This window comes from Streptopelia decaocto, assembly GCF_964273445.1.
Source record: "Streptopelia decaocto genome assembly, chromosome: 2".
NCBI lineage: Eukaryota > Metazoa > Chordata > Aves > Columbiformes > Columbidae > Streptopelia > Streptopelia decaocto.
The window spans coordinates 67,890,117-67,901,049 of record NC_138655.1 but is presented as its reverse complement, the minus strand read 5'-3'; the positions used below and the strand labels follow the sequence as shown (position 1 = coordinate 67,901,049).

Here is a 10,933-nt window from a genome sequence, read left to right as displayed (position 1 = left end):
ACACAAACGGATGGGCTAATCTACATGATTTTATGTCTCCCAAGAATACATAAAGTCAACAATAACCCTATTGTTACAGCTGCCAATACGGTTACAAGTGCGATGGCATAAAAGTCTCAAGACTGCAGTAGTTTAAAAATCACTTTCAATTCTTTTATCAAATAAGCATAGTAATAAGGGAGCTATTTTACAGAGAGCAAGCAGCAACATACAATCTTAGTTTCGAGAAAGAGAAACTTAATAACAAAGTCAAAATAAAGCTCAGCTATCCACAGCCACCACTACTCTTCACCGATCACTTTGTCCGTAAGACTCGGAAATGAAAACCCATTGGACTGACTGCTTCCACTGAAGGGAATTGTGCCAAATTTCCCATTAATAGAAAAGTCAGTAGCAGAACAACTTTCTTCAAAGAAAGAACACCGCCGTTCATATTGCATTCTAGGATGTAGTGATATTAAGGTTACACTGGAAGGACAAGTTCTCCAGGATTAAAAAAAAAAAAAAAGAAAAAAAAAAAAAGAAAAAATCTTAATTAGATTTGTAAAGTGTAGTTCAGTATATCCATTGTGCTTTTGAAACATTTATGTAGCGGGGATCTTTGGCAATCCAAATTCATCCACCAGTACACCATCCTGTAAGAAAAAGAAGCAACGGGTTAACAACTCTCCACCAACCAGAACATTTCACATAAGTTTCCTGACAATTTCTATAAAGTGATATATCTGTAATTGTCACTGTGTGACAGCTGGGATCAAAATAACAGCATTAGTGTTCTTCCTCATTCTGAAGCTCTATTAAAGCCCCAAAAGCAAACATATAGAAGACTTTCTTACATTTTTAAGAATAACCATACTAGGAGCTGCAATGTTACATACACGTTCTACTCACAGTCTGACAATGTTAGACAGGAGTTATAAAATGCCATTTTAGCTCTTTGTTATAAAGAGCATTAAGTATATTGTATTCTCTCATATATAGCATCCAAAATACATAAAACATTAGGCACATTTTTTTTTGTTTAAAATATTAAGGATTCCAAATATCAAGCAATCACCATAAATGTGATTAACCCAAAACAAAAAAAAAAAAAAACCCTCTCTATATATTGTCCCTTCAAAGAGGAAAGGACTCACTTTGTTTTTTGTGTCAGTAGGAGTGACCTCTGGGATTGCTGGAGCAGATGCAGCCTCATCTAAGTAGGAATTGTCTTCATCAGCTAAAAGCTCATCACCCAGCGCATCCAGTTCTGAAATTGAATTATGTTGGTTGAAAAATTATGCAAGAAATTCTTTTTGCAAAAGAAAAGTTGCTCTTACAGAGAAACAGGAAAACAGGAGAAAACAGAAAACAAACACTGAGAGCTTGCATTCATACTCATTTAGCATTACTTGTTCATCAGTCAGGAATATGGACACAAAACACAGAGCAACTTCTTTCCTTCATTGTTGCATTCCATTAGTGTATCTCTCATGTTTGTCTCATACTCTCGTTACTGCTCTTAAAGGAAATGCAGCTTTTATGTTTAAAAAAGTGATTTAAACCTTTTTTTTTTTTTCTCCAAACACACTTAAAGTATTTGACTAAGGAAATTAAAAATCACTGTATGGTGATTTTTACATCCAGTAAGGCAAAAATCACCCTCCATCTTCCTAACCTGCTTCCAAGTCATCTTCATCAATCTCTGGTGTTCCGTAGCTACGACTCAGTGCTTCCTGGACTTCATTGGCTTCTTCCATCATATCCTCTAACTGATCTTGTATGTCCTGGAGCAAGAAACAATTTCAACTGGTCTATACTTAATAGCTTAAGTTAAATTTATCAGAGCTTAATCAAATTCAGTTTAATAATTCCAACATACAAGGCACTCAAATTTTTAATGCATAAATAATTTTTGAAGCAGCATTAATACAAGTCAAGACACATGCAATCAGTACTATAATGTGGCCTTAACTACTATTAGAATGATAATAAATGTATTCAGTAGAGAGAAACCTTGAAACAACATCTCTGCAGAACTCTCTTGTTTTTTTAACTGTTCTTCAGTGCAAATTGAAAGCCTCTAATAAATTACCCACAGTTCAGCATTATATTGATAAAGCAGAAGAGTATGAAATCTAGAGAAATTAAATCTACTATTTGGAGAATTAGCACTGGGCTGAGTTGTGCCACAGCAAAGTTTAGAAGATACTTAAGCAACCCCACTGGCACTGTACTTAGGTACAAGTAAGGAGACAATACTTCCTTAAAGGTTTACAATGCAGGCCATATATAAAAACAGCATAGGAAAGAGAACTTACAGGAATTCAGCACTGGCATTCGATAAGAGTTTAAGTGCAGCATACTTTAAATTATATTTAGAGATGTTACAGGGTTTTTGGTTGGTTGGTTTGTGTTTTGATTTTTGGTTGTTGTTGTTGCTGGGTTTTGGTGTGTTTTTTTCACACATACACCCCCCCACCCCTCACCTGCTTTTACTGAACATAAGGCCAGGCCTTGCAGACCTCTTGAAATTAAACTGTTTGGGGGATTTTTTTCGTGGCGGTTCTGGGGTTGTTGTTGTTTTGGTTTAGTTGAGTTTTTTGTTTGTTTTGTTTTAAATCAGGCACTACCTTGAACTGGGGTAGCACAGGACTAATCTGCATGTTGCTAACATGGCAGGGGGCAGAAAAAGGAGGACAAAAAAGGCATAGCAGGAAGTGTTCACCAACATTTACGCTGAAGTGCTGAGGAGAGGGAGAGATTAAAGATTAGCCCAGCAAGGAAACAAAAATCAGTGCAAGAAGGCCACCAACTGATTGTGCAGTACCAGAGAAATCAGGAAGGAATTAGGATGGTTGTTTCACAAAAAAGGGAGACAATCTCATGTGAACTAAAGCAGTCTGTTTAAGTTACATAGTCTACTCATTACTGTTTCAGTACATTTGTTTCTGTTCTTTAATAATTTAAGCTATAGAGGCTCACCTCAATTTGATCAATTTTGACTTGCTTGTAAGCTTTCTTCATTTCTTTCACCCCCAGTTTCATTGCATCAACCTAGAATAGAGTCAAACAACATGCTTGTATCTGTTGTAGCATACACAAGTTAAACAAATGTGAGATTAATATACTGGTACCGTTGTCTTTGTATCCTTCAGTGCCTGAATAGTGTAATTAGCTTGTTCCATATTAAAAGACTGCTGTGACAGATTATCCCTCTGTTGCTCATACCTGTTAAAAACAATGCAAATAATGGCTTTAAAACACCACACTATTTATTGCCAAAGAAATGCTTAATTTAAAAAAAAAAATAAATAAATAAAAATCAGCAGTAGTAGTCTAAATACAGGAACAGATTTTTTTTTTTAATGTATTGTAAACAATCACAGCAGAAAAAACAGCTTCCTAAAAATGTGGCCATTATGCATTTCTGTGTATTTCAAGTTGACAAAGCTACTCCTGAACTAAGCTGCTGTTTTAACTGATGGCAATACCATATTTGTACAGGCTTACGCAGCAGGTGAGGATATAGCAAAAGTTCTAATCACTACAAGCTAGAGATGGATGCCATTGCTCACTAATGCTGTAAGCAGAATGGAAGAGACGCAGGTTATCCAAACCACAGTGGCTTTGCACTGTATCTCTGTAGGGCACAGAGGAAGACAATGATAGGGTAGCAAAAGAAAATCATTAAGGCCAACCAAACACAAAAGGGAGAATTTAAAAATCAAGAAATCCTCCTTCTCAAAGCTAAGCTTGTATCCCATCAAAAATGTAAAATATATCAAGTTAAACATAAAAACAAAAGCATAAACACGAACAAGTCCCTCTTCAAACAGCAGGTTTGCAAGACAAGGATGATTCAAATACAAAACAGCTCCCAGACAAGGAATGACTAAACATATTACTGTTCAACAAGATGGAAAAGAGATAACTGAGGGATATGATGATGGCCTGTTATGAGGGGCTCAGTGACTGTAAATAGGAGAACAACTATCAAGTAAGATTAGCAGGCAGCATAGCCAAAACAAAACCAACCAAACACAAACCAAACCCAAGCAGCCCTTCTCACAACGTCTAACTAAACTACTGCATTCCTTACCAGAGGATACTTTGGATGGTTAGAGTTCACAAATAAGTACTTAACAAGCAATTAAGCAAGTCTGCAGAGGTACAGTTCATCTGAGGGATATGAAATACAAGAGGATATGAGCTTTGGCTCAGATAGCACCTAAGAGATACGCAGTTCAGGGATTATAAAATACTTCAGTGAAGCACCCCTGAACACCTGCCACGTTCTGACATTCTTTCCTTTGTATTTGTTGCCGGACACTTTTCAAGACAGTGTACTAAACTAGACCAGATCACAGGATCATCTATCCTGTCCATTCAGGTTTTTTGGTTTGGTTTGGTTTTTTTTGCATAAACACAGTTACCTGTGCTACATGTGCTGAAGTCCAAAAGGGTAAATTTCCAGTAAGCCAGACCAAGGTCATCAAGTACACAATTTATAGTAATCAATTAATAATATAAAATAGGGCACTCCCTCAGAAAATTGAGGAGGCAAGCATAGCTTTAATAAAGAGCAGATTTAGGTCAGCTTGTCCCAGTCCAAATCTATATAATATTCATATACAAATAAAACACAAATATGCTGATGCAAAATCTGTAAGGAGATGCTTCTGAAATGCTGGCTAGCTTGTTCAGCATTTTTCTTTAAAGAATACAAGAGTACTGGAAAGAGAATTATGGCATCCCCCTTAAAGAAAACAGGATTTCGTTAATCCCAAACTGACAAAGGTTTGAACTTACATTCGCTTCTGCTTTAACACTCTCAATGCTTTCTGTTTTACTGCATTCTGAAAGGCACAATATCATTACATTAGGAAAAATATTTTACTCGTTATTATACTGTTCAAACATACAAGTTTTCCAAAAGATTCCTCAGTTACTAGTGCAAAGACTTTAACAATAGTTACATTCAGCATTTGTCCTGCATTAATAATTAATCAAATACGCTTGTATGTAAAGCTTCCAATAGAAAATACTTTCCAAATTTCTGGCTTTTGATATTTTTTTAACAAGATGACTAGAAAGTCAAACTTAATCCATCAGAAACATCTTTCATCAACACACTTTAGTGGTCAGCATCAAATAATATCGCAGAAGGTACTTTTAACAATAGTGTTTATACAAGTTATGTTTATTATTAGGTACATTTTATATTATATGTTCATCCCCTGCCAAAAATGGGTTTTCCTATTTAATTTCTCCATAGTGCAGACTTTTTTATTTTGGCTGATGCACAAAATAGGCTTTCTAGAAGAATTAATTCAGGTAACAGAAGGAAGAAGGGAAGCAAATTACTTCTGACTGAGGAACTCTATTACACTTTGGAATAAATAAAACCCAATTAAACCACTGTTCAAATATGCATATCTAAGAGATGCCTCAGAATGAAAATAATCCTCCAGGATCTTATATCCCACCAGTAGGGTAAGATGCAATTCTAAGAATCCTATGAACTGGCTGAATGACCTCACTACATCACAAGAAGCATGAGTCACATCCTCTCATGCTTAAATCCCACAGAAGAATCTTACCTTTGCAGGCCCCTCTCTCATCTTCTTCATTTGATCCTTATACTTCACTAGTTCTGCATCAAGCCTGGCGATTTTCTTGTCAATCGACTCAGCTCTGCTATCCACCTTTAATACATGATGGAAAAAACAAACAGAAAAAACATAAATTGAGGTTTTATTCAGGTACTGAACAATAAAAAGAACAGCCTGAGTTTTATTATGCTTCTAACTGTTTCTTCACTCAGCAGTTTTATAAACAGTTTAAAGTTTGCAGAGAATCCAAAACCAGAATCAAGTGAAACACCTTCTAAAAGGAGCACAAGAAACATGCTGAGGTTGCAGGAAGCTCTGCCACTATAATTTGTTCTCATCAATTTGAGATGCTCCCTTGCACCCCAACTCAAGCCACGGTCTCAGTTCAGGAATTTCTGATAACATACAGTGTCAAGGACTAAAGTGGAATTAAAAAAAAAAAAAAAAAAAAAAAAAAGAAATGTAAGTGTACCACGCTGGCAGATACAGGGGAAGTGCAAAAGGGACAGAGATGTGTTCAGCAAGGATAGAGATTTATTTTTGGTGGACAGAGAACATTAATCCTTCAGAAGGATACCTGGATTACTGGTTGCATTTCAGAATCCCAGACAAATATTTTTCAAAGGTGCCTAACTTCTTTGTCAGAGGGACACTTTTCTCATCACTTCCCATAAAGGGAGTCAGGACACAGCAGTTCCACCTGGCAGCTCCAAATTCTTACTGCACTTTTTCTCCAAATCCCAATAGTAGCTGCACAGCTCAGTAAGAAACCTCCAGCAATCACCCTAACAGCCCTGGTGCGGAGTGTATCGCGGAGCTGTCATTACAGAAATACTTCGACACTTCTGCATAAAAGGGCTAAAGATGATAATTGCTAACCAAGCATGAATATAGATCATTCTAATAGCATACACAAATTCATAAATTTTAAAAAAGCCTCCTTAACAGCAACTGACTATCACAGCGTTTCTTTGGAAACACCAAAATAAAGCTTATTAACTTCTCATTCCAAGGAGCCTCTCTAGGGATTAGAATATAATGACATTCCAATTATAGCATAAGACTGATCAGTGCAAATTTACAATTCTGACTTGCTAATAGTGTGGCTAAACATGTGTAATTCTGTGGAATTTCATTGTGGTGTGTCAATGATCCTTTTAAATCTCTGCTCTATGACAGCAACGTGCATTTGCCGGAGGCATCCTGAGCAGAACATGCAATATGAACACTCCACATAAGACATCAAAGTGCCTGGGCACAGCTGGCATTGAAAAAACTGTATTAAGCTTTCTTTGATGACAAATATTTCACTAATAGCAAGAAGAAGACATGTCTGTGATTTTAAAACTCTTGTAGGTTCAAAGTGTAGCACCTCCTCAAGATCTTCATCAGCTAATGCATCTTTGAGGTCAGCTTCCTTCACAGGGAAAACCAGTTATTTGCTTTATTTATATAAATATATTTATATATATTTATTTATATACATTACACAGGACCTCAGCTTTTAAAAACAAGAATGGACAGAAGAGGGGAGAACAGATCTAATTTATCAAAAAGAAAATGATACTGTGAACTAGGACTTGAAGAGCTGCTTTCTATTATTCACAAATAAGGCATGCCGAGATATGTTTCATTGCTACAGAAGGACCCTAATCTAAACAAAAGAAAATGATGGTATCCCAAATCCCTATTAAGCAAAATGGTACTTTCATTTGATTAAAAAAAAAATGAACATCACATATAAGACAATGTTAATACTGTCATAACTATCAGCCTTTTGTCCCTATGTTTCCTACTTACTACTCAAAAAAAACCCATAATTTCAGAGTGTTTTTTCCAAAAAGAAAAAGTAAAAACAATACCAATGCCACAGTTCCTGATGCATCCTTCCTCCTACCGGCCTCATGACAGCTCTGAGTCATCTGACTGTGCTCAGCCAGCAAGGATAAAAAAATATCTGCCACTTAGTGCAATGTCGAGGCAAGCACAGCTACAGTGAGCAGAAACTGCACGGGAGAGTGGGAACATCCCCATGGGGAGACAGGAGGACATCGCACAGCCAGCCAGCAAACTCCATAGTAACCAGACATTAAAGAAAACTATAGAGAAGTGTTTCCTGGGCTTCAGCAAACATGTCACATTAGTCATCCCACAGAACCAGCTCCTTAGATGCAAAAATCTTGAATTGTTAAGATATCTTAAGTTGGTGCTTGTTCTCTTACCACAGAAAAAAAGCATATTGTGTGCTGTGTATTGGGTTCAGTCATATTACTGTTGCATACAGAGGCAAAAACATCCAAAATGTAGGCATAATTACTGCCTAAGAGTCATCTACGTCTTTAACAAATGGTAACTATGAACATTAATCATTGCTTGCCAAATACAATAATTCCTTACTGACATTTAATGGCTAATTAGCAGTGAAATAACGTGGTAAAAGATTTTACAAAGCGATTTCACTCTTTCAAAATGTGCAACAAAATGCATCTAAGATTGAAAACCACACCGAAGTGGTGCTGCTTGAGTCTCCAAACTGTTGAATTTAACAAGGTAAAGAAGCAATGCAAGTTTTTTAGTATCTCACACAACTCTCTTTCATTATATCTCTAGTCCTTTAGCAGGACCTATACTAGAGACTTCACTACTGTGAAAATTAACTGAAAATACAGCAAGTCTTTCCCAAATTGTAGAATTACTTCATGTAAATTGACATGAAAAGTTAATTCATAAGCTTCTAGCTTGTCTCCTCATGCTTATTAGCAGTATACAGAACTGTCTTTAATTTTAGTTCCATCCACAGAAACTGAAAGATGTCAAAACAGGGCAAAAGCTAACACAGAGCTCAGTAATGATAACAGCAGTTTATAACCTTCCTCACGCCAAAGAGCTGTGCTTGGAGCCAGCCCTTCACCTCTCAACAGCTGACCAACACAGGCTCCGGATTTCATATCTTAAAAACCACCCTGTAACTCATCATGGGTTGCCAAAGTCAAAAGTCAGCACATACACAAAATAAACCTGAAACTGCTTTTCAGTTAACCTGCTGTCTCTTTAACCAAATTTTCAGGCAATGTCATTACAAACAACGAGAAGAGGATTAAAACTGCATGTAGCTCCTGGTGGGTGGCATTGATGACCACCTTTTTTTGGAAAAAATCCTAAATTCCTGGTGTTGCAAATCAAAGCAGCTGTTTCAATTACCCTTTAATGTACCTCAAAAATACACTGGCTTTAAACAATCTCCTTGTACAGACGGCTTTCTGCCATATCTAAATTTTGGGTTGATTTACCTCAACATTATAAAATCAACATTAACTTGGAACTGGCAAAATCTGCCCAGAAAAATCTAACAGACTAATACAGAGTTGGCTGTTGTAAGGGAAAGAAGGTTTCCTGGTCTGCAGCTTATATTACCAAAATAGCAAATTTAAGTATTAATAACAGTATTTTGAATGGATTTTTGAGTTCTAGCCATCCCACAGCATTTACTGGTAATAATGGGAAAGTTAATCCTGGTTTTCTAACACGTTTTATTTACCATTCTAACTAAACATAGTTGGAGCTATGCTTGGGCTTAATACTGCTAAAAAGCAATACAGTTCTTCTTCGCTAGTAAAATACCAGACTGGCATATGACCACTTATCATCCCATCCCAGCCACTGGCATACACAATAGACTGATGTGCGTAGGTTTGTGCAGGTAGCAATGACAAGCATTACATATTTAACTTAAAGAGTCTCTTCACTGTGTATCAAAATAGATCTTCTGGGAGGAACATAGTGATTCTCCACAGAAACCTTTCGGAGTCAGGTTCTAGTAACAATGCTTAGTTAGCCTTAGTTAACCTCCGCTTATACCACAACCATTACTGCCATTTCACCTGACTTTGTTGACCACTGAGACAAAAAGATAAGACCTCTGTGTTCTCTCTTCACCTTTTAAAATCAGTTTAGTATAGGAGCTGTAAAAACATACCACAGTTTTCTTCGCAAACTTAAAAGTCAAAAAAATGCTATGAAATGGCAAGATTAACTTTGTTAAGGCTTCTCCTTAACCTTCTTTTCAGGCAAGACAACCTTACAACAGCTGTAAAGTTTCTATCACGTGTTGGTCTGGCCTTGCTCAACTGCCCATCTGTACACAACTTTGCCGTCAACCCCACAGCAAGCTCCTCTGTAGCAGACGGAAGAATATTCATCAGAAGGTGGGATTTGCCTTGTCACAGTGTTTTCTGTACTGGACAGAGGGAGTGGCTTCCTTGCCCGTGTCCCTGCCTTCCCACAGTCTTTTCCAATGCCTGACAACCCTTTCTGTGAAGAATTTTTTCCTAATATCCAACCTAAACTTGCTCTGGCACAACTTGAGGCCGCTTCCTCTTCTCCCATCACTTGCTACTTGGGAGACGAGACCAACACCCACTTCGCTACAACCTCCTTTCAGATAGTTGTAGAGAGCAATAAGGTCTCCCCCGAACCTCCTTTTATCCAGGTTACATACAAACACGCCGCACCAGAGTACAGGCAGGTACCGACATACATTCAAGAATATGTATATATGTGTGTGTGTATATATATATACACACACACACACAACCATGTACCCACACCCCGATGAGGAACAGCCGCACAGCTCTGCACTGCCACACACACATACTCACCGGCGGTACCTACAAACCACCGCACGCCCACTCGCGCCCCGTGCCTCGGGTGGGTGCGGACACCGACACTTCCGCGTCGGGGCCGGCGCACGGCCGGGCAGCAGCTCAGCCCGAGCCCGCACCCGTACGAGCTGGGGCACGGCCCGCAGGCCCTCCGGGAGCGCCTCGGCCCCGGGCCGCTGGATACGCCACGGCCGGATGGCCTCACCCGACAGCCCGAGCTGGCCCCGCGGCCGCCCCGCCGCCCCCCTGTCCCTTCCGAGGCGCTGGCCGGGCCGGGCAGCGCACATACCGGCCCCGGCCCTTCGCCGGGGGCCCAGGTGTGGGTGAGGTGTCCCGGGGAGGGTACTCACCGTGCCGATGCAGTCGGTGAGGCTGGGCGGAGGCGCCTTCGGCTTCGCTTTGCCGAAGAAGCGGTTCATGGCGGCACTGGCGCTCGGTCTCGCTCCTGGTGCCGGTAACAGCGGCGGCGCCGACCCGGAAGCCACCGCCGGCCGCCCCCAAGGCGGGGCCGCGGCGGAGGCGGAAGCACTTGCAGAGCGACACGCCCCGCACTTCCGGCCTTCCCGCTCCCTCAGCACACACAGTGCAATTACACGCACGGCTGGGCGTGTGCCGCCTTTCATAATTGCTGCAAGTCTTAGAAAAACACCTTTTCAGTTAGATCAGTATTGACATTTT

The 10,933-nt window shown here is 39.4% G+C and overlaps 1 protein-coding gene across 1 annotated transcript; it reads right to left on the bottom strand.

Moving 5' to 3' along the window:
- Positions 1-11: 11 nt before the first annotated feature.
- On the bottom strand, positions 12-10,764 carry CHMP5 (charged multivesicular body protein 5). Its single transcript, XM_082047091.1, has 8 exons — positions 10,606-10,764; positions 5,583-5,687; positions 4,792-4,838; positions 3,117-3,210; positions 2,965-3,036; positions 1,658-1,766; positions 1,137-1,249; positions 12-635 (listed from the first exon to the last, which is right to left on the bottom strand). Exons 1-8 carry the CDS (start codon positions 10,672-10,674, stop codon positions 585-587), a joined length of 660 nt encoding a protein of 219 aa, XP_081903217.1. The 5' UTR covers positions 10,675-10,764; the 3' UTR covers positions 12-584.
- Positions 10,765-10,933: the final 169 nt, after the last annotated feature.

Excerpts from the sequence above, each read along its gene's own strand:
- CHMP5 (XM_082047091.1), bottom strand. The coding sequence starts at position 10,674 with ATGAACCGCTTCTTCGGCAAAGCGAAGCCGAAGGCGCCTCCGCCCAGC. Across the intron at positions 5,688-10,605 it reads TCACCGACTGCATCGGCACG|GTGGATAGCAGAGCTGAGTC; the intron begins GTGAGTACCCTC and ends CATGTATTAAAG. Across the intron at positions 3,037-3,116 it reads TGAAGGATACAAAGACAACG|GTTGATGCAATGAAACTGGG; the intron begins GTACCAGTATAT and ends ACTCTATTCTAG.